Source organism: Octopus bimaculoides, chromosome 9 (genome assembly GCF_046866305.1).
Source record: "Octopus bimaculoides isolate indiv1 chromosome 9, ASM4686630v1, whole genome shotgun sequence".
Lineage (NCBI taxonomy): Eukaryota > Metazoa > Mollusca > Cephalopoda > Octopoda > Octopodidae > Octopus > Octopus bimaculoides.
Genome location: NC_142936.1, coordinates 81030586 through 81055585, shown reverse-complemented (window position 1 = coordinate 81055585; position 25000 = coordinate 81030586). Strand labels below are relative to the sequence as shown.

At 37.9% G+C, this 25000-nt stretch overlaps 1 protein-coding gene across 6 annotated transcripts in view; it reads left to right on the top strand.

Moving 5' to 3' along the window:
* LOC106872195 (gonadotropin-releasing hormone receptor) overlaps positions 1-25000 on the top strand; it is a 798172-nt gene that overhangs the window by 666501 nt on the left and 106671 nt on the right. For all 6 annotated transcript variants that reach the window (XM_089357873.1, XM_052970806.2, XM_089357876.1 and 3 more), the window contains one exon: positions 10391-11051. In XM_089357873.1, the coding sequence (XP_089213999.1) occupies positions 10560-11051 (492 nt within the window). In that variant the 5' untranslated portion in view covers positions 10391-10559. The remainder of the gene's footprint in view (positions 1-10390; positions 11052-25000) is intronic.

Genomic DNA, 25000 nt, shown 5'->3' with positions numbered 1-25000 from the left:
GTTTATATTTTCATGTATTCAAAAGAGTTCACACAAAACCCTATCTCCAAAGACCTGAGAAATAAAACTGAATATTTCATAACATAATTAAATGTAGTTAATACTAATTTTAAAGCTCATTTTGCCAGCGAGGTTCTTTAAACTGATTACACTTAAGTTGTGGTGTTTAAGTTCTCTTCTCAAGCCAATACACATTCTTAGAAAACGTATTAAAACCTTGGCGTTTATGAAGACTACTTATGAATATACAGTAGTCTCTCGCTATATCGCGGTTCACCTATCGCGGTTTATTATTTGCGTTTACGTCGATTCCTCCGTGGTGTTGTTTTGCATTTATAATAAAATAAATATATACAAATTATAAAGATAATTTTTAAAAAAGTAGGCGGTAGAGTACTGTTTCTACTTCGCGGATTTTCATTTACCGCGGCGTGTTTTTGGAACGTAACACCGGCGATAGTCCTTCTTTTCCTACTACAAGCACAATGCCTGAAATTTGGGGGAAGAGATGAATCGATTAAATCGATCCCAGTGCGTAACTTAACTGGTACTTAATTTATCGACCCCACTAAAGGATGAAAGGCAAAGTCGACCCCGACGACATTGGAACTCAGAACGTGAAGACAGGCAAAATACCGCGAAGCAATTCGCCCAGCTTGCTCACGCTTGTACCAGCTCGGCGCCTTATGAAAGCAATATATTAATTTACAAACAAAGAGTTACATTATTTTCTTAGTATTCGCTGGACTTTGTTAATTTAGTGATGTAATTAGCTTATCCCTTATATCAATTTTATGCACAATGAATTCTACATAGATATGTCTGATTATGGAATTGTTTCATTTGTACTTAGATGTGTATTTACATTTATTCACACACACACACACACACACGTACACACACACACACACACACACACACACACACAAACGCACGCACGCACGCACAAACTTACACACACTCACGCGAACATACACACACAAAGATATACACACATATATATACATGCACACATGCATAGACACATGCCTATGCTAATACACGTTTGTATGATGTGTGTGTGTGTGTGTGTGTGTGTGTGTGTGTGTGTGTGTGTGTAAGTATGCATATGTAATGAGGGAATCTAACATCTATTTTGATGAATGGGCGTTTAGTTGTTCGATCATTTGGACACCTATTCAATGTATCAGTGTGCAATATGGCTGAGTTTTTCAAAGACATCTGTAACCCTTAACATAAATCTCAAATAGAATTAAAATGACAAGGATGGACGAATGCGAAATGGGTGGACATTTGAAGAATATATACAAACAATCTTCTGTACATTGATATTATTTCCATCCACCTATTTCCATGAAAGGGGTATAAATGATGCCGGGGCAATTAACCAAGATGTCACTTAGTACAAGCGACCCCGGGACCTTTTGGCTGCAAAACGAACGTTTTGACCTCAACTTACCATAGGTCCACCTACACATGGGCACTTCCTTCCTTCATTAAGATTATGTATACATAATACATACATAGATACATACATACATATATACATACATATACACATACATACATACATGCATATATATACAGCATCTCACAGAAGTATGTACACCCTAAAATTTTCAGTGAAATTGCCTTTAACCTGACAATAACGAAGGAAATCGAACGAAATTTATACTGAATAAAATATATTATACATGCAAACATTATGCAATTTTGGAACACAAAACAACAAGCATTTTCAAAGATATGAACGAAATATCAATTTTCAAACGATACAAAAATATGTACACCCTAAAGGATTATTTGCTATATTAAATATTTGGTATGACCGCCCTTGCTTAGAATGACTGCATTAAGTCTTCTGGGTATAGAGTCAACTAAATTTCCGCATATAACCGATGAAATCGAACCCCATTCATCCTGAATGAAATCTTTCGACTGTGTTACATTACAGGGTTTTTCCTTATCAACCTTCCTTTTCAAAACACCCCAGATATGTTCTATTGGGTTTAAATCAGGTGACATGGTAGGCTAAGGCAATACCTCTACCTTTTTATCTGATAAGACTTAGTCGTCATCTTTGGCGTGTGTGTAGGGGCATTATCATATTGGAACATGGAATGTCTTCTTAGTTCCTTGATGCTTTTCAACATTGTTTTCTACAATATGTTACAAGAAATCCTTCAATCCATTGTTCTCTCAATAAATGTGAGCCCTCCCACACCAGCGGCACTGATGCATACCCAAAGCATAACACTTCCGCCGCTGTGTTTCACGGTAAGCACGATGCATTTGTTGCTATTATCTTCACCTGGTCGTCACCGTACTCTTTTAATACCATCTGGCTCACACAAGTTGATTTTAGTATCGTCAGAAAAAAGGATTTTATTCCAAAACTCTTTCCCATTACTCAAATAGTTTTCGGCAAAACAAAAACGACTTGATCTATGGGTAGACGGACAATTCGTCGACAGACAACTTACAGATTCTCCATGATTGATACTTCTGCATGTCGACTTATTGTCCAATCAGCCAATTGTCCAATCGGCGAATGTCTGTCGGCGAATTGTCTGCACACGGATTTATGCCTGATGAGAGGCCTCCTACGAGGAATGCATCCATGAAGACCACACTGGTTCAAACTTCGGCGAACTATTTGGGTGGAATCACTCTTTCCACTAACAGAAGACACTTCTTGGGCCAAAGATGAAGCGGTACGACGCCTGTCATCCATCACGCAACGTTGGATGTGGCGAGTATCACGTCCAGTTAAAATAGGACGACCTGACCGATGTTTATTGCTTAGCCGTCCAGTAGCTTTGTACTTCTGAATTACTTTGGCAACTGTGTTTACACTAATTTGCATTCGTTTGCTAATTAACGTATCCTAAACCATTTTTGTGTAAATTAAAAATAATTTTCCTCTAAATCTTCAGACAATTCTTTTCCTTTTGGTGTCATTTTAATCACAATGAAGATTTTCACCACGGTACACAAATCAGAATTCCTGAAAATGCAATAACAGTGACCGGTGCAAAAATGCTAGAGGAAATAATTTATAAGAATTTAAATTACCACCACTATCTGAATTTAGTAGTAAAAAGTGGGTAAAATAGTGAATACTGTAAGTCCTCACCAAATCGCGGTACACCTATTGCGCATTCAGTACATCGCGTTTCACCTATTGTGCACTCAGTACATCGCGGTTCACCTATCGTGCAGTCAGTACATCGCGGTTCGCCTATTGCGCACTCAGTAACACGTAGGTGTTTTTCTGGCTAGCATATGAAAATTTATATCGCGGACTTATCAGTATATCCGGGTTTCTGCAGCCGATAGGCACTTATATTTATTTTTGATTTTAAATCGTTTCTGTGGGTGGTTTCGAGACGTAACACCATCAACAGTCGAGGGATTACTGTCAAGAATATTTCCTTTAGGGTGTACATATTTTGCAACATTTGACAATTAATATTTCGTTTACATCTTTCAAAACGTTTATTGTTTTGTGTTCCAAACTTGTATAATATTTGCATTCATAATATATTTTATTCAGTATAAATTTCGTTTGATTTCCTTCGATATCGTCAGAGTAATAGCAATTTCACAGAATTTTTTTTTGGGGGGGGGTTTGCATATTTTTGTGAGATACTCTGTGTGCATATATATATATATATTTATATATATATATATATATATATATATATATATATATATATGTATATATATATATATATATATATATATATATATATATATATATATATATATATATATATATATATATATATATATTAATAGTAATGATATGACAACAACAAAAAAATAATGAGACCTCGATATTAAGTAAATAGAGGAATTTATCTGTAATATATGTGACAATTATTGGCAACCGAATAATTGTTACATATTATATATGGGAAGTGGTCAATGCTACTGTGTGCAGGCTGGTGCGATGTCGTGTAGTGGTGTGGTGGTGTGGTGTGTGTAGTGTGGTGGTGTGTGGTGTGGTGTGTGATGTTGGAGTGTAGAGGATGTGAGGGTGCGGTGTGGGTTTGGGGTGACGATGTGGGAGTAGGGGGTGTGGTAAGTCAGACTGGGATGTGAGGTTGGGGTGGGTGTCGTGTGGTGATGTGTGGTGTGTTGTGTGTTGTGTTTTTCTGTATTTTGCTTTTAGCCCTGTTTTTCTTGTGCATCTGCGTATATAGAGGTGTGTATGAACCTTTTTTGCACGCGTGTGCATGTCTTCGAGCGTGTTGCGGCACGTGTGTGTGCGTGTGTGTGCGTGCGAGCGTGTATGCGAGTATGTATATATTTTTGGCGAATGTATAGGTGAGTATGTGTGTGTTTCAAGTGAGGGTGGATGAGTATATATATATATATATATATATATATATATATATATATATAGGCGCATGTACGTGGGTGTACGGGCGCGCATGTGTATGTATGGACTGGTGCGCTTACGCGAATACTATGGACATTTTTATTCCTTTACCTTTACTCCCTCCCCTAACTTAGCGGTCATTCTAATAGCCCTTTTGTCTTATTAACGGTCAATGTTACAGTAATTTCCCTTTGTTTAACGGCCATTTTCATAGCATTTTTTTCGATGGCCTGATAACTAAAGAAATGGCGGCGTGGGTTTTCGCCCCGACACCCAAAACTCGGTGTTTTATCATGGCTACCGAATAATTGTCACATATTATTTACAGATATATATATATATATATATGTGTATATATATACACATACATACAAAATGTTGCTCATCGCTCATCCTGTCAATAAGCACATACTCACTCACATACACACTCCTTATATACGCACTAGTGTCATTCGGATTGTGTACATATACGCACCCATCCATATTTACACTTACACCGACTCCTACACACACACATAAACACACACACACACAAACACACATATATATACGCACACACATGTAAATACATAAGCGTATACAGACATAAACCTATATATACATACACATATATACCCTTGTGCATATAGAGCACTCCGTCGGTTACGACGACGAAGGGTGCCAGCTGATACGATCAACGGAACATCTTGCTCGTGAAATTAACGTGCAGGAGGCTCAGTAATTCACAGACACGTGTACTGTGAACGTAGTTGTTAGGGAGATTCAGCGTGACACAGCGTGTGACAAGGCCGGTCCTTTGAAATGCAGGTACTGCTGAGTGGACTGGAGCAGCGTGAAATAAACTGTCTTGCTCAAGGACACAACGCGTCGCCGGGAATTGAACACACGACCTTACGATCGTGAATCGAATACCCTAACAACTAAACCACGTGCCTTCGACTTGTGCATATACGCATCTATCAATATTTACTGGTACATCCACACATATACACATATACACACACATATGCACAAATATGTATATACACACGCATGCAGACATATATACCTATATATATGTACACACACACACACACACACACACACACATATATGTATATATGTATGTATGTATTTATATATAGAAGCGCATATATACACACACATATACTCACGCCCTATACACACACGCACACACGCGTGCACGCACATAAGTACGTATATTTTTTGTTTATAGGGTCCATTCATTTACATTTATACAAGCACAGTTGTATGTATATATATACTAACACACACACACATACATGTATATAATGTATATATACATATATGTATATGTATTCATTTATCAAAAACATACCTGCATTGTTTCATATATATATATATGTTTCATATACATATGTATATTTATGATGTTATACATATGCATGCATGTATAAATAAATTTGCATATGTATGTATAGTTATTTCTGTATGTTAAAGACAATGGAAAATCCTAGTCGATTGCTGGATTTTTCTTGATCGTGCCTCAAGATAGAAACATAAATGAATTGTGTATTTTGTGTATTAATATCGTAAATTTTTTAAACATCAATGTTTGGATACGCCATAGAGAGAGGTAAGAAGTGCCAGTATGTATGTGCGTGATTATCAAGTTATTTATGTGGCTGTTTATTTTATGAGCGTAAACAAAAGACACATTTGTGATAAGTTCCTGGGCTTAGAGTGATTTTCATATAAGTTACATTACTCCTAAAGATATTCCTCTGATATATCCGATTCGTTATTAAATTAGCAATAAAATAATGGCTGATAAACAATTCTCGTATATTTCTGTGTGCTGCGTGTGTGTTTGAGTCTATATATGTATGGTGTGTGTATAATATCTTCCAGAAATTTAAATATATATATATATATATATATATATATATATATATATATATATATATACACACAAACATATATACATACACAGATACACAAACACACGAACATATGTATATATGCATATATGTATACATACATACATACATACATACATATATATATATGGCTTTCGTCCTAATTTTGGGACTGCCATGTTGGCTTGGCGATAACTATTAATTTCCAGTACCGCTGCCGTAGTCTCCTTTAGAGAGACTTAGAAATATTAATAACTATATATATATATATATATATATGAATACTGGATTTGTAGTTATATTACTGTAAATCATTATTATAAAGCAGCACACAAAATAAAATGATAAAATTGACTAGATAAACATTATTAGGCAATACTAAAATATATAACAAAATTCCAAAGCACAAAAATTGGAGGAAAAACTATTGAAGCTTTACTAACAGCAAAATACAAACTTAAATTAAATACACAGATATTCACGTCTAAAAAGAGTACAAAAAATCTATATCATGACATGAAATCTACCAGGATTTTCTGTCATAGTATTTTAAACTCGGCGTCGAGGATTTTATCACTTATAAAATTTTTCCCAAATCCTTTGCGAGTTACTGTAAAACGCGTAGACTATAGGATGCTACAACAGTTTAATTTGAAAATAGGATTGTGAATGTCTAGAAGCATAATGTCTGTGGATATTGGCGCATTGTTCTTGCGAACAGTATATAAGAACCTAATAATCCTTTCTTCTATGGTACAAGGCCTGAAATTTGGGGTAGTAGATAGTCTATTATATCGATCCCAGTGCATATCTGGTACATATTTCATCGTTCTCGAAAAGATGAAAAGCAAAGTCGACCTCGGCGGAATTTGAACTTAAAACGTAATGACGGGTGAACTACTCCTGAGCATTTCGTCCAGCGTGCTAACGATTCTGCCAGCTCGACGCCTTTAGTCCTGTTTTTCAAAATTTGGCAGAAAGCCAGTAATTCATGAGACAAAGTCGATGTAATCGGCTTCGGCACTCAACAGGCATTATTTCATCATCCTCGGCGGAATTTGAATACAGTACGTAATGACAAAATATCGTTAATCATTTTTTTTTCCGTAGTGCTAACGGTTCTGCCAGCTCGCCACCTTTGAATAACTCTTAATTATAAAGATCAAGCAAAAATATTCATATTTTTAGTATGTGTGTAAGTGTGTATCTATGCCCATCTATATATACGTATATGATTGTGTCTGTCTTTGTGTGTTTGCGTGTGAATGTTTACGATTTCATTACATCTCTGATCTCCGTTCATCTTGGAACAATACCAAAATTTCTTTTTCCTCTTTTTTCTTCTTTCGCCTCTTTCCTCCGTTTGTCCCTTCCTACAGTATCATTATGCTCACACGTCGAACATGGTGTCTGTACAGGTTTATGTATTTCTTTATTGCCCACAAGGGGCTAAATATAGAGGAGACAAACAAGGACAGACAAAGGGATTAAGTCGATTACACCGACGCCAGTGCGTAGCTCCTACTTATATAATCGACCGCTGCAGCAGCCACTACAGGTGGTTACTGAATTGTCATAGGAAGGTCATACCTTTCACATTTCCTCTTATCGTGTTGGAAATTGATTTCAAACCTCCTCCGTATTAAAACTTTATGCAGAATGTCACCAGCATAAACAGCTCGATATTATATCCTTTCATATTTCAACGAACGCAGAACTGAAGTCTTTTTTGCATAGTTCCTATCTCTAATGACGGGTGGACCGTTGGGCACGACCAGATCTCAATTTGGTCACGCATGACTTCATATGGATTGCAATTAAATCACTAAACTAATGCAAACGACACTCGTTGAACATTACGGATACGTTTTTCGCCTCTGTTCTAACAAGTACCTCACAATTGAGGATTTTAAATTCCCGTGTGATGTTAATTATTTTGGGAAGTAATCTAATGTGAAAAGCTTGAACTTCTTCACTTTACTAACTTATATGGTCCACTTTTCGCTACCATATTGTAGGTTGCTGACAAAACATATTGATAAATATTCAATTTGCTGCTCTGTGAGAGTATTTGTTTCCTGCACACTCTGTTGGTGAGTTTAATCATAACAGGAACAGTGCTGCTAGTCCATGCATTAATCATTGCATTTTGAGACAAGTTGTTAGATATGATTAAAAACGGATACATGAAGTTACCTACACCTTTCACTGTGGAGATCTTGATAGACATAGACAATGTGGAGAAGTCTTAGTCATAATCTTAGGTTTTTTTATGTAGCTGGTGAGGTTGAACACAGTGTTTGCGTTAGAGAACTGTTCGATGACGCACTGAAGACAATTACACACACAGGTCACTAGCAGAGCTGCTTCATATGTAAGTTCCTTCCCTAATTCTTCAATCCCTCTGCCTCCTACCTCTCTCTGTTCCTTCTACGTGATCGGTACTCGGCCAAGCATGATCTTTCTTTCTTGGCTTGACCGACGCTCGCACAGCACATTATTTTCCTGTCTCCTGACTTTCATGTATGTTCGTTGCTGCAAGGTTTCCACTTCACACACTAGCTTAACTTGTTTTTTTAGTCGAAAGACACCTATTTTTAGTCTTGTTGTTTGTATTTGTAATCGTGTAACATTTTCTCTGCTTTCTCGTTTTTCTCTTGTTCGTGTTGTCGCACATATTCGCTCGCTTTCTTCCAAACATATAATGCCCTTAGCAATTTTGAACAGTCTCAAGTGTAACAAGCGAAAACTGTAATGATGATTGGAAGATTGACTGATGAATAGAAAGCCACGAATATTCCATCCTGGTTTTCCTGTCCATCTTTCAAACGCCCACCTGTCCGTATGTTTTTATTGTCGTGAACGTACTTGGTCCGTCTTTTTGAATTATATATATATAAATATATATATGTGTGTGTGTGTGTGTGTGTGTGTGTGTGTGTGTGTGTGTGTGTGTGTGCGTGGCACTCCGCCCGTTACGACGACAGGGGTTCCAGTTGATCTGATGAACGGGTCAGCCTGTTCGCGAAATTAACATGCAAGTGGCTGACCTCTCCACAAATACACGTAACACTTAAAATAATTCTAAGGGAGATTCAGCGTGACTCAGAATTTGCCAAGGCTGGCCTTTTGAAATATTCTCATCACCCTTCTAAAAAGGCTATTAATACTAGCTAATATATATATAGTAACAATTTCGTTCCATTTGTCAAATCCTGGTTAGTTTATATACCAACCACTCATGCTGTCACTAGCTCCATATCGTATAATTTAAAAATCTAAATGCATTAAGCTCAACGGCTGCTGACAAGGGGATTTATTCGCCAAAGCATCTACAACTCTAGAGTGCTAACTTGTAGTAAATATTCAATCTTTTTTTTTTCGTGTATTATCGTTAAAGTTCATTTTCCCAGTTTCTTTCATTCGCCTAGATATAAATTCATTGCTCTCAGTACCTGCATATTTGTTGTATATTCTTAGTGATTAAATATCTCATATATATGCCTTGGTCTAACTGCTATGTATGTTTATGCATGTGCGTATGTGTGCATCATGTATATTTGTCGTTTCACGTTCAAAAATAATAAATGGCCATATGCACGGTGAACAACGAGAGTTAAAACTATGGCTTACAAATTCATTCTCTCTCGCTACTCCAGGGTCGAACTGAAATTTGCTATTCTCTGTTGTGTTTTGTCAAAGGAGAACAACTTCTACTTTAAGACAGATGTGTGTTCATAGCACACTCGATTCCTTAACGTAACAAAATTCTGACATTCCCAGTTTTTCGACATCGTGTAACTCATCAGCCAAAGACATCTCGGAATAATGAATCTAACAAGAGTTCAAATGAAAAGTATTTTTTGTATCTCTGTATAGACAATGGGATAAGTTTGCAGTTACCATTGTAGAAATGAAGATAACAGCTTATCTCGTATGTCAACTGACTGTCAAAGATATCAAGCTGGATTACTGCATTAGACTATGTTTAAATATCTATAGTATTTTTTACCTGCATTTACATACTCATATATGTATGTACACAAATTAATCAATTTTTAAACTTTTTAAATGAAAGTGATTCCTTTTCTATATTCCTTATGTTTCTCTTTAATATTTTCAGATACAAATCGATGGAATTTATTAAAACAATGGATACTGACCTTCAGGATATTAATTGAAGATATATTTATGTGGTAATTCTACAGGATACTCTAATGACATTTACGCTTTAAAAGACAACGAACATTTCCAGAAATATCGATTACCGTGTGGTTATACAAAAATCCAATATGGATTACTTGAACGATTCCATGTTTGATAACATGACATATAACATAACTTCTACTCCTTTACCTGATGCTCCTCGCTTTGATAATGTATATGTATCGAAGCTGTGTGTCCTCGGAACTGTCTTTGTGATTTCCTTTTTTGGAAACACTCTTGTAATTATACAGATATTCAGAATTAGAGGATCGCGTTCCACAATACAAAGCTTAATCCTGAATTTAGCCATTGCTGACTTAATGGTCAGTTTTTTCAACATACTTATGGACATCATATGGTCAGCTACTGTAGAGTGGCTGGCAGGAAATACAATGTGCAAGATTATGAAGTATCTTACAGTTTTTGGTCTACATTTATCCACTTACATAACAGTAAGCATAGCGTTGGATAGATGTTTTGCCATCCTCTCGCCAATGAGCCGCAGTAAAGCACCTCTTAGAGTACGTATCATGATCACAATGGCGTGGATCCTCAGTGCTATTTTCAGTATACCGCAGGTAAGTGAATACTGTTATTTATATATTTATATTATTGAAATAACTAATATATAGGTGCAGGTATAGCCATATGATTAACAATTACGCTTTGCAAACATGCTGTTTCGGGTTCAAATCCACGAAGGTCTCCACACAGTTTCCGTTTACCAATTTCGCTTACAAGGCATTGGTCGCCTCGGTGTTATAGTAGAACACACTCGCCACAGGTACCGTGCACTGGTACTGAACTCGAAACAACGTGGTTGCAAAACAATCCTGCTAACGACACAGCCATATCTGACTCTTGTAATCTTATTTGTCTTTTTCCACTCAAAATCTTGATTTCAGCGATTGAAATGCTTTTGTGTTTAGAAAAGTTCCAAAATATTTGATTTCTTAAATAAAGAGGGTATGGGCACGATTTGAACCTTCTAAAGAAAATTTGTAATTCATAAAACCGTCAAAATGATCGCGGATGTAATACATTTTTGTACCTCTCAATGATTAGGCATGCATATGTATTCTTTTATTCTTTTATTTGTTTCAGTCCTTTGACTGCAGCCATGCTGGAGCAGAGCCTTTAGTCGAACAAATCGACCCTAGATAGATAGATAGATAGATGCTTCGTAACTGAATAATACGAAGAAGTGGCATGTCACAAAAGCATATTCCTGATGTCAGAACCAAAATTTCAAAATACAATGAACATTTCAATTTAATACTAAATAGACACATAATTCGTACAGGAATTTAAGTGAATAATTGCACAAATCAGAGTAAAGGAAATTTAAATTAAATCCGGCATAAAAGGAATCAGTAAGGCTAATATAAAAGCATACCTGTATAATCTAAGCAGTCATTTGGACAACTTAATTGTAAGCTAATTTTAATACATTAAATGACAAATATAGTGCGATAAATATTGTACAAATGGCATCAGAAATATACGCTCATATGCGGATGTGTTCATTTATGTATACATATATGTATGCATGTATACTCATATATATATATATTCGTATATGTATGCTTACACATGTATTATATATGTGTCAATATATATATATCAGTGTATATATATATATATATATATATATATATATATATATATATATATATATATATACATATATATATATATATATATATATATATATATATATATGTATATATATATGTATATATATATATATACATATATATATATATATATATATATATATATATATATATGTATATATATATGTATATATGTATAATGTGGCTTTAGAGTTATTTATTTATTTATAGGCATCACTTCAAAAACTACTGTGTGCTTACACGCTATAAACGTTAAATGCAAATTGGATAATACTGTCCAATTCATAACTAATTTATATGGAATATAACTTAATGATTATACAAATTAGGAAAGTAAAAATTTAAGCTGAATCTAACATGAAATACAAAGAATAAGGTTAATAAAATTGCATAAATACATAAACTTTGCGATATACACGATTATTGGTGATATATCAATAACTAATTTTAAATACATTAGGAAAAAGAAATTTATGTGTAGATTATGGTTTTGGTTTCAATCCCACTGCAAGGTGCCTTGGGCCATTATTTTCTCTATCCCCATGGCGACTAAAGCTTCGTGAGTAGATTTGGTAGATTGAAACTGGAAAAAGCTTGTCATAAATACACACACACACATTTAAATACATACATACATAGATAAATATGTATATGGATATATGTGAATTGGATAGTATTAGCCATTTTGTATTAAACGTTTATAACGTGTAATATCACGGTGCTCTTTGAAGTGATGCCGATATATATATATATATATATATATATATATATATATATATATATATATATATATATATATATATATATAACGTTGTAGTATATTGTCAACTTAATGTGACAATCCCAATAAGGGAATACACTACTGCCGTTTAGCCCTAGGAAGCTGAACCGCTTCCTGTAGGCCTTGACACAATTACTGTGTCCTTATGTTTGCGAGGGGGAGACAAACTCCTCCACCCAGCCTAGCCAGCATTCAGGGACATGTTTCTGAGTCTTTGGTCGTCATCAGCCTGAAGTAGCTTGCCAATTCTCTTTATTACGATAATAAAATATCATACATAGATGGGACAATACAAGACACTACAAACATTTAAGAATTGTCATTTAGTGAGTCTTTTTAGCTTTTTTTTAAAAAAAATATACGTTTAAAAATATATATATTTAAAATTTTTTCTACAAAACTTGGAATATTTCCAATGGTTTACACCTAATTCCAGGGTACACCAGTCTACACCTTTGTATTTTTTCCAGGAAAGTTTTAAGTAGGGCCGCTCACTCGCAACTTCCTTCCTACTTCCTTCCATCTTTCCTCATATACTCTTCTAGACAGGTGTCTTCTCTCCAGCCCTATCTTGCTTTTCAGGTGGTACCTGAAATAGTATACCATTCCAGGGCCGGAGATGAAGGTTCTTGTCTTCATACCTTGCATTCGAGTTCTCCATGCACACTCTTTCATAACTGCGACTGTACATAGAAAACAAGCCTCACCTTCCTTAGGTAGTCCGGCGGGCGGTGCATTCTTAATCACAGACTCAGCCGATAGCTGTACTCTTCCTAGGTGCGACAGCACGTGTTCGACGTAAATTGTCATCTCCGAAAGATGGGTGCACTGAACAAGAGCGTGCAGGATGGTTTCCTTCTCCTGCCCGCATCTTGGACATTCGGGTGGCACTGAAATCCCGTGCCTGGACAATTTCTCGTGGACAGGTAAAGCATTCCTGAAACACTGCCAATTCAGGGATCTTTGGTAATTATCCAAATACCCCGCCTTGAAAGTGTTCCGAAACAGGTTGGATAGCTGGTTCTCATCGAGCCCCAGTGTCTCTCCTAGCACGTCGTCACTTTTAAACTCTACCAACCCTTTGTAAAACGCAGAGGTGGTATTCCCGCTGCCGGCCTTACCCGCCTTGTGGATTAGCTCAAGTGCCTGCCGGCATTCCTTTTGCCATTCAGTCGATTTCTGTCTTTTAATTAAACCGGGTTTAAATCCCTCTAGAGAGGCTGGTCGTGGAAAGAATTCCTCGGCGAGCAAATTCCACACCTGACCACCATCCAGGTAAGACCAGAGATGCCTTAGTCTCAGTGCATATTTGCACATCAACAACCACGGCATCCCTAGGCCACCCTTTAACGGTTCCTGACAGCACACGGAGCGCCTCACAAGCGGCTTTCCCCTCCACAAAAAGCGGAAGAGAATCCGAACCAGCTTGTTTAGCCACAAATCAGGGCAGGGGACGACGGTGAGGCGGTAGGTGATAACTGACGCAATAAACGTCTGCACCACCTCCGCCCTTCCTTTCAGGGACAGCGCCCTTCCAGACCAAGTCCGGGATAGCGCTTCTACCCTGTTCGTCACCTCGCTCCAATTTTTCTCCGTCTGGGAGTCCGGACCAAACCAAACTCCGAGCAACTTAACAGGGCCATCCGTCCAGTGTCCAACAACACTGGACGTTATCGGCTTGCTGCTCCAGGTGCCGAGCCGTAAACCTACAGACTTGTCCATGTTAACTTTTGCCCCTGCCACCGTCTCGTATCTTCTGATTGCCTCTGCTACGCGAGGTAGCTGAGTCATCTTGGATACGGTGATGGTGACGTCATCCGCATACGCCGAAACACCTTTACCACATCCGATTTCATTAGTGGTGCTTCCCAACTTCTCCAACCTCCGCAGCAATGGCTCAAGAGACAGAACATACAGAAGCGGAGACAGGGGGCACCCTTGACGGACTGAACGCCTGATCTCAAACGGCTCCGACAGGTAACCGTTCACCTGAACCGTGGATTTGATGCCACCATAAATGGCCTTGATCCAACCGCGGAAATCCGGGCCTAGCCCAGCCGCCTCAAGGACTGCCGCCAGGTACCGATGATCAACCCTATCGAAGGCCTTACTTTGGTCTAAATGGACCAATGCCCCACCTTTACCGGAAACTTTCCCCACCCTGTCTAAGGTGTAGCGTAAGAGATGAAGATTGTCCTGGATCGACCTGCCAGGAATGGCACATGTTTGCGCCCTCCCGACAAGCTTATCCGCGACAGCCGTCAACCTTTTTGCTAGCACCTTGGCCAAAATCTTTAACTCTACATTCAGTAGAGTTATGGGCCTGAAATTACTAATATGGTCCCCCTTGCTCGGGTCTTTTCTGACCAGCGTTACCACTCCCCGACTCACAGAGCAGGGAATTCTCCCATTCTGTTGCCAGTTCGTGTACACGCCAGCCAGCAAGTGTCCGAACAAGTCCGGCATTGTACTATAAAACTCGTAGGGCAGACCATCCAGTCCCGGCGACCTGTCCCGCGCGCTCTCTGCCAGTACCTCTTTGACCTCCGCAGCTGTGATCGGCCCTTCACAACTCCCCACCTCACTTGCTGAGAGTCGCGGTCCGTCAGCCAGGACATCCCTTAAGGGCTCCCCATGGTCCAACGTCTCGTTTGTCCCAAACAACCGTGCGAAATGCTGATGAAAGGCCTTCTGTATCTCCTCCTGTCCTTCGATCCGGCGCCCCTGTTCGTCAATTAAAGACTGCACAGAAGCATTTCTGCCTCTCCGACTCTCCACATGACGGGCCCATCCGGCAACATTAATACCTTCTCTGCCTACCGCGCGTAACTTAGCCCTGACTCTACTACCTTCGTGTTTGGCTTGGAGGTGACGGAATAATACCGACCTCGCCGCCAACACTCTGGATGCAGAGCCTGATACTATGGCCTCCTCTAATTCCTTAGTTAGATTCCCTTCTACTCTTGCTCTCTCTAAACTTAGCTCTTTACTAAATCTAAGAGACTCTAAACGTATGGCTCTTTTGAGGGCGCACCACCATCTGTTATTAACGATGGCTCCGCATAATGCCCTCTGCACTAATTCCTTCACCCGAGCACGGAAGACTTTACTAGTCAAAATAGACTTGTTCATCTTCCAGTACCCGGGTCCCTGTCTATGACACTTAGCTAACTGTATCCTACATGTCACAAATTTGTGATCCGTGTAGGAAGTACAGTGAAATTGTGGACAACTAACTATATCCCTATCACTGTCTTTTATAATCACCCTATCTAAGTAAGACCTCTGTGAACCGTCGTTATTAGACCACGTCCACTGTGGAACGAACGGTTCATCCAGTCTATAGCGGTCTACTAGTTTATAGCTTGCTAGTAGCCTTTTTAGGCCAGGGCTTTCCCTTCTATTGATTGAGCCACCACTATCCACTTGCGCGTTGAGAATAGCGTTGAAGTCTCCTGTTAAAACTAAAGTTTTCGACGTCGCTAGGAAATTTTCCAAATCTCGAAAAAAAACCGTTTGTCTATTTTCTTGCGGAGCATATAGTGCTACCAACCTGAAAGACTGCTTATTCGCGTGTGTCACATCCAGAACGACCAGCCTACCTTCTGGGTCTAGAAAGACTGCACTTACCTGTACATCCAAGCTTTTTTTGAACAGTACCACAACGCCCCCACTCCCACCTTGACTCGGAGAAATAACTTTCTCGTAATCATTAAGAAGAGGTGAGAACGCCTGTGGGCCGTTCAGCTTGGACTCAGTCACAACACATATATCTATCTTTCGCGACCTGAGGTCGTTTAGGAGGCATGTCTGCTTCCATTTGGACCCCAGGCCACGTACATTTATACACCCTATCTTAACTTCCATGAAAAAAAAAATGTTTACATTACCTTTGCAGGAGGGGTTTCACGACTTGCATCGTCCCCTCCTCCGGTATCTTCTATGACTGGTGTAGCCGTTGGTTTTAAAATAATTTTTTCTTTCACTATATGCTGACTCACATCAAAAATATCGTCAGCATATCTCCGTTTAAATTGTTCGTAGTGTTCGGCACTTATCCTCGCCAACCGTATGTGCGGCGGTTTACCTTCAATCGGTCCCATTATCGTATAGTTTTTTTTGTTATTAGTTCGTGTAATACTTCGTTTTTGATGGTGTACGAAACAATTCTTTCTTGCGGGGGTTTAGGAGCGGGTTTCAATTTGGGAGTGAACGAGGGTATTATTTCTTGTATGTTTTGCGTTTTTTCTTTTTTTCTTGTAGGGGGAGGGGAGTCTGGGCCAATGGGTTTTTTCCTTTTGTTTTTGGCAACTTCAAACTCCGCTTCTTCCTTACTTTTTCCTTTTTCTATTACGACATCCGGTATTTTCGTTTTTCCTTGTTTGACATCTTTTTTAAGTTCTGTTTTCTCCGGTATTTCTTTCTCCCTTTGGGGAGAGACTTCTTTTTTTTGGTTAGGTTTTTTTATTTTAACACATTCGGAGCGCACGTGGCCCTTTTCTCCACATTTAAAACATCTGGGCCTCCTTCCCTCCACCGACACTCTTGCACTGAGACCTTCCCCTATAAATATCCTGTCTGGTCTGGTCTCGAGGGTATCGTTTGACGCTAGAACTATAAGCTCAAGTGCCTGCCCCTTCCAATTGAGTGCGTTCCTTCTTCTCATTGTGAGTACTTCCACTTGATCCTGCACGTCGTAAATTAACGCTTCTACCAACCAGTTTACGTCATACCCGGGTGGAATATCTTCTATTGTGATTTTCGCAGTTCTCCGGCCCAGGTATGTGGGTAAGAGCATTACCTCTTCAGTTTTCAACGTTTGTGTTGATACTACTTTCGCAATTTCTGCGGATTCGAATTGGGCCTCTACTGTAACATTTCCAGGCCCTCTACCAACGTATTTTATTTTTTCCCACACAGGGGCAAGACACTTTTCTATTGCATCCGTTTTCATCATCATGATGCGCCTTTCTTTGCAATTGTACACTTTGTAGATAACGGTTCTTACCGCCAACTCTTGGATAGTTTCCTTTGGCGGTATTAACCTTGTTACGTCGTCTGTTTTCCTTATTAGGTTTCTGTACTTGTACTACTGTTCGGGTATCACCTCCATTGCTTCAAATTGTCCGCCTACGGCGGAAGAAAAACTGCTGGCCTTTTTCTCTTCCTTGGTTACTTCTGGGTCTACTTGAAATACACGTGTATTATTAAAACAAATTTCTTCTTGTAAAAGAGGAAAATCCTCATCACACAGTAGAAAGGTCATTTCATTATCCATATTGAAAAAGTTTTCGTTTTACACGATGGTAGTTTGCTATCTCTCTAAAAGAGAGCAGCCAAAAAAGAAAAATTTTGCCCCGCAGGGCGCAATTCCGCAGGAACAACAGTTGAAACTTGACAAAAATCACACCAAACAGCAACAAAAAGGACAGAAACAACTCACTAAACTAGGCAGAAGCAATTCAAATCAGTACGACGAGCCGGAAGTAGCTTGACGGCTAGTTGAAGAAGTTTGTTTAGCTCTCGCAAACATATATAATCATAGTGAAGTTTATTCACTGGTTAGCAAAATTAGAAATATAATATTTCTAAATCTCTCAGAGAGATTTATATATATATATATATATATATATATATATATATATATATGAGTATACATAAATGCACACATACGCATATGAGGATATATTTCTGATGCCATTTATCAGGTCATCCCATAAGTTTTGTCCGATTTTACCTTTTTTAAAATTGAATAAAATTTAATAGTATTTTAGAACGTTTGATGGAATTAAAAATTATTTCTATGCATTTATGTACATTTAAACTAATTAAATATTATTTTACAGAATAATAGAATTAAAATTTCTTTGATTAAAACCCTTTCTGGAAGTAACATGGAAGTATCCAAAGAGCATTTAACGCACATAATGCTTGATAAGTACAAAAAAGGAATCTCTACAGCCGAAGTGACTCGGAATATACACTCAGCTTATGGGAAAGAATGCTTGAATGAAAGAACTTGCAGAAGATGGTTTGCATAATTCAGAAGTGAAGATTTCAGCCTTGAAGATGAAATTGAACAGGTCGTCCAGTTCAGTATGATGATAAGCTCCTCGAGGCATTACTTGAAGAAAATCCTGCATTATCAGTTGAAGAATTGGCAATAAAGCTAAGTTCAAACCATACAACTGATCATCGTCATCTTCAACAACTTGGAAATGTTCCTAAACTTGGAAAATGTGTGTCTCGTGAATTGTCCGAAAGCAATCGCAAATCCCGAGTTGACATCTGCTCTTCTCTCCGTTCTCCCGAACACATTTCACTCTTTTTGGATAGAGTTGTGACTGGTGACGAAAAATGGATCTTCTATCGAAATGTTAAATGTCGTATACAATGGCTTGGTAGAAGGGAAAAAACTCAACCACAACCGAGAAGGGAACTTCATGGGGAAAAGGTTCTTCTGTCTATTGCAAAGGAGTGATTCACTTTGAATTGTTACCACCTAATGCAACCCAGCTGTTCTTGCAGAATCGAACCTCATTCCTGTCGCAGTTTTCTTTTCAGAGCGTAGATCGAAGGATGAGAAGAGTGCTCGGGACCCTCGTCTTCAAAATGTACCAAACAGAAAAATTTAACGGATGAGATCGAGGCTTCTTGAAGGCCATACATCCTTACCTGTGAACGATGGAATGTTTTTTTCTGAATCCAGTGTTGTGTCTGTTTGGAGTTGTGGGTTGGCTCGTGATTGTATTTTGCTCTATAGCCATTACCTGATTTATAAACCTGAATTTGTTTAGTCTGAACCCAAAACAAGACACACTAAATTTTTACAATGATGCATAATTTTCATATCTTATCACATTTATTGATTGTTATTAAAGCCCGAGACTTGCCTTAATTTCGGGACATCATGTATATGTGTGTGTGTGTGTGTGTGTGTGTGTGTGTGTGTGTGTGTGTGTGTGTGTGTGTGTGTGTGTGAGTGCCTGTGTGCATTTGTTCCCGACTATCTCTTGACAAATGTTTAACGGCAAGGCAAAAGTTACTATTAGAACAAGAACCAGGCTTTAAAAAAGAAAAAAAAAACGTCTGCTGTCGATTCATTCGACTAATGTTCTTTCAAGACAGTGCCCCAGTCTGGCCAAAGCCAAACAAGTAAAAGATAAAAGATAGAAGATATATATATCAAGTAATAGAGAGAAACAACCAGTTTCATGACCCTGTTTCCATCCCAGGTAGTTTTAGACGTTTAAATCGTTATAGAGCAACTTGTGAAATAAATGGTCGTAACAGATTCCCTTGTTTGTTTCACATCAAAAACCTGTGCATTGAGCACTCTGTGCTCTATTACTCTGATCTCAGAGTAATAGCAATTGATTACCCTGATTATGCGTGATCTTGTAAGCCTTTATGATCAAAGGTATTCAAGCTGTGACCGTTCTGTCTCCTTGGGAGTAATTATGGTTGTAATGTGTTCTTCCCGTTCTTTTCTGAGTGTTGTTGAGGTAGATTATTTGCGATCATGTAGACCAATATATGATCAAAGATATTCCAGCTGTGATTGTTTTTGCCTTCTTAAGAGAAATTATGATTACGTTTTATTGTGTCCTTTCCGTTCTCTTTTTATATGATGGTGAAGTGTTATGGGGGGGGGGACAGATTTAGTCACTAATTCTAGAAGACTATGCAACTACATCGAATCTCTTTCCGTTGGTCAAAACAAGAGCTATAAATAAATAAATAAATAAATAAATAAATAAACATTAGTTAATGCAGATCTAGAAAGGGTATGCCTGAAAATAAAAACGAATAATAAAGACGGGAATAGTTAAGGTTGAATATCTTTGATTTGCTGAAAATATGGAAAGCTTCCAGTATAAGTAAACACATAAACGGTTTGTGATATAACTAAACTTATGTGCGCTGTAAGTGTTTGCGTGATAACATGCTAATCGTGAACATCCTCGTATACGTTTGACACACAGCATTGATTCTTAACTGATTATATATGCGCTCACTGATCGTTCCTGTGCATGTATTTGTCGATTGAATATTATGACACATCATGTAGCTTTAATTTAGAAATGCAAATATATGCATTAATAGATTTCTGGTTTTCTTTTCTTTTTTCTTGTTATTAGTGTTGTTGTTGCTGCTGTTTTAAGCGCATTCATGTAATATGATGGAGAATTAAATATGACGATTAGTCTCATATTTAAGTTATACTGTGCCTTCGAAATCATAATATGGAGTGAACTCAATTACTAAACGATTCATATGTATTGAAAATAACCGTTATTCTATATTCTAAAGCGTTCCCATTTTTATGATGGTTAATATTTGAACGTTATTTCAGCCACTGTAATATTCTGTAAAATATAAAAATGTACATTAATTATGATGCTAAATTGTTTTTCTAATTTGATATTGATTAAACAAAATAATGAAAAAAAATATCAATCTTCAAGTTCTAAATATATGGATTAATGTAAACTTTAAATAAAACAAATTTCTCATATGTGTATTTGTAATAGATGCACGTTATCGTTAACAATAATACAGCTACTTGAATTTTGAGTTCAATCTTGACCGAGTTCAGTTTCACCCTCCAAACTTTTGTGGTTCAGCAACATAGAGTACCAATCATTACAGAAGTCATTTTGCCTGACTCGTCGTGTACCAGCCTGAAACGGGTTTGTATTGTATAGCAGAGACCAAAAGCTACCCAGCTCTGATGACATGGAGTAAGATATCATTGCCTGTGCATTAATATTATTTATTTGCAACACTCTAACACAGCATATACACACGACGCATTACACATACTATCACTCACACAAACATATACACTTTCGCTCTAAAAGCAAGTCCCGTTAAAAAAAGATGAAGTAATAGACAAAAAGAAGAATATTATGTATATGCTATGATATCTGAGAGTGTATTACTTTGTTGGCACTCCGTCGCTTACAACGTCGAGGGTTCAAGTTGATCCGATCAACGGAACAGCCTGCTCGTGAAATTAACGTGCAAGTGGCTGAGCACTCCACAGACACGTGTACCCTTAACGTAGTTCTCGGGGATATTCAGCGTGACACAGTGTGACAAGGCTGACCCTTTGAATTACAGGTATAACAGAAACAGGAAGTTAGAGTGAGAGAAAGTTGTGGTGAAAGAGTACAGCAGTGTTCGCCACCATTCCCTGCCGGAGCCTCGTGGAGCTTTAGGTGTTATCGCTCAATAAACACTCACAACGCCCGGTCTGGGAATCGAAACCGCCATCCTATGACCGCGAATCCGCTATCCTATGACCGCGAATCCGCTGCCCTAACCACTGGGCCATTGCGCCTCCACGTATTACTTTATATGGGGGGGAAAAAAAACTGATCATAGACAGAGAGTGTGAAATCGTCTCGATACCTACTTACATCTATTTTATAAACGGTGAGTTCCCACCAGTCCAGCTTCTCATGAAAGCTTGTGTTTCGATCGTGCTGTTTGGCTTACTCGCTATCCATGCAATTTCTGGTCGTGTTTAGGTGATTAGTACAGGATAAATCCTCAAGTACTTTGCTCTCAAAATATTCACACATTTTTCTAAACAGTAAATTTCATAATAAAACAAAGTCGGCCATTATGTTGCGGTCATGCTGTGGTCAACTTGTTACATAATTTTTATACCTGTACATATTTGTTTTCACGCCGTTGAAATGAATCCTTTTCACTTACGTTGAATCACTAAAATGATACTGTTGACACAGTCTCATTTTTATCGCTTTTATAAATGTCAAAATCTTGTTCTTATGTAAGAAATCGATTTGAGGTAAATGAAATAAAACATCATGTGCATGGTTGTATTTGTTGTACAGGAATACGATCGGAAATATAAAATCACATATGACCCTAAAAGTAGTTTGCTACTGTTTGCAAAACCTCACATTTGTTTGTAGTAACAAAATGGAAATACTAGCAATACGAGTTTGAATGTAAATTTATACCAAAGAGAAAAAAATTATATTAAAAAGAATACATTACTAAGAAGAAAATCGTAAAACATTTTAAGAAATTTGTAAAGGAAATCAGGTTTTCTCCCAAGATGGCAATATTTTTGTTTTCATATTCATAGTTTTTAACAAGTGACATGAAAATATTTCATGTATTGCGCAAACAAGAGTCTGTAGTTGAGAAATCGCCTTCTTAACCATGTGATTCATGTCAGTTGTACTTTGCGGTGGCCTTTGATCGAGTTTATTTTGAAATCACATGAAATGGTAGGATTCCTTGTGAGTGGTATTTAGTAGATGTAAAATTGTGAATGTTTTTATTGTATGGGTATATATATATATATATATATATATATATATACAGAGAGAGAGAGAGAGAGAAAGACCTAGGCGTGGGTGTGTGGTAAGAAGCTTGCTTCCCAACGACATTGTTCCGAGCTCAGTCCGATTGCGTGGCACCTTGGTCGAGTGCCTTCTACTTTAGCCTCGGGCCGACCAAAGCTTTCTGTGCGTATTTGGTAGACTAAAACTGAAGAAGGCTGTCGTATATATATATATATATATATATATATAAGCAATGTTAATTCTCTAAATGAAGTATTAACAGTAACTGCACGATAAAGTGTAGTATATTGCCACTTAAGTGTGGCCGACCCCTAGGGGTGGATGTTACTGTTGTTTTTAGCCCCAGGAGGACATCTCCTCCAGCTGGCTTATCGACACACGACTGTGTCCTGTTTGCCAAGGGTAGTTATCCCTCTCACCAACATCTGCAGCACGAACGGATCCGGATTTCAGGGTTATTTCCCTTCGTCGGCGTCCGATAGCCGCTGACCTTGGTGAGAGAGACAAAAACCTGGCAATCTTATATCTTCTTTTCAAGTGAAATTCTTCACTGATATCGAAAAGGTGAAAACAAGCAATGTTAATTCTCTAAATGAAGTATTAACAGTAACTGCACGATAAAGTGTAGTATATTGCCACTTAAGTGTGGCTGACCCCTAGGGGTGGATGTTACTGTTGCTTTTAGCCCCAGGTCAGCGGCTATCGGACGCCGACGAAGGGAAATAACCCTGAAATCCGGATCCGTTCGTGCTGCAGATGTTGGTGAGAGGGATAACGACCCTTGGCAAACAGGACACAGTCGTGTGTCGATAAGCCAGCTGGAGGAGATGTCCTCCTGGGGCTAAAAGCAACAGTAACATCCACCCCTAGGGGTCAGCCACACTTAAGTGGCAATATACTACACTTTATATATATATATATATATATATACACACACTTTATTTAAAAGCAGCAGAAATATAACAAAAGACTGTTACTCTGAGTTTCACGATCCCGTTCATCGGACAGTTTTGTTAGATTACTCTACCTCTGGTATTTGAGTACTCTTTTTTCCACTTTGTTGCACATTCTATGTGCTTACTCCGGTGTATATATATATATATATATATATATATATATATATATATGTGTGTGTGTGTGTGTGTGTGTGTGTGTGTGTGTGTGTGTGTGTGTGTGTGTGTGTGTGTGTGAATGTATATATCTATGTGTGTTTGTCTTTGTGTCTGTGCTTGTCCCCATTATCGCTTGGCAGCCGGTGTTAGTGTGTTTACGTTCCCGTAACTTAGCGGTTCGGCAAAGATAAATAGCCAATAGATTTAAACCACACCGAGACTTCTCATAAGTCAGCGCTTTATGATGCATCTGTACTTAGCGCGTTGCACAAATTTCCCTTCCTTATCGTCTGTGAAACAATAATTATCGCGTTGTAAAACTGAAATCTGTGGCATCATTGCTAACGAAATTATTAATGTGAAACAAAATTTAAAATTTATATGTAATTATACTCTTTCCTTACTGCTAAGTTTATGCTAAGTTTGTACAGGTTAAATGCCAAACAAAATCTATGTATAATTAATATGTGTTAAACTGACAATTCATCTGGTTACTAAACTACCCAGAGATCTCTTCGTTCCTTTCTTAATATCAGCCACGGTACTTAACGCATATAACTAGACAAGTTATCAGACATAATAGTGCGTAGGAATGAATACGTTAAATCTATTTACAACCGTCTATTCAGATTTCGAGTTGCGATGTCATTA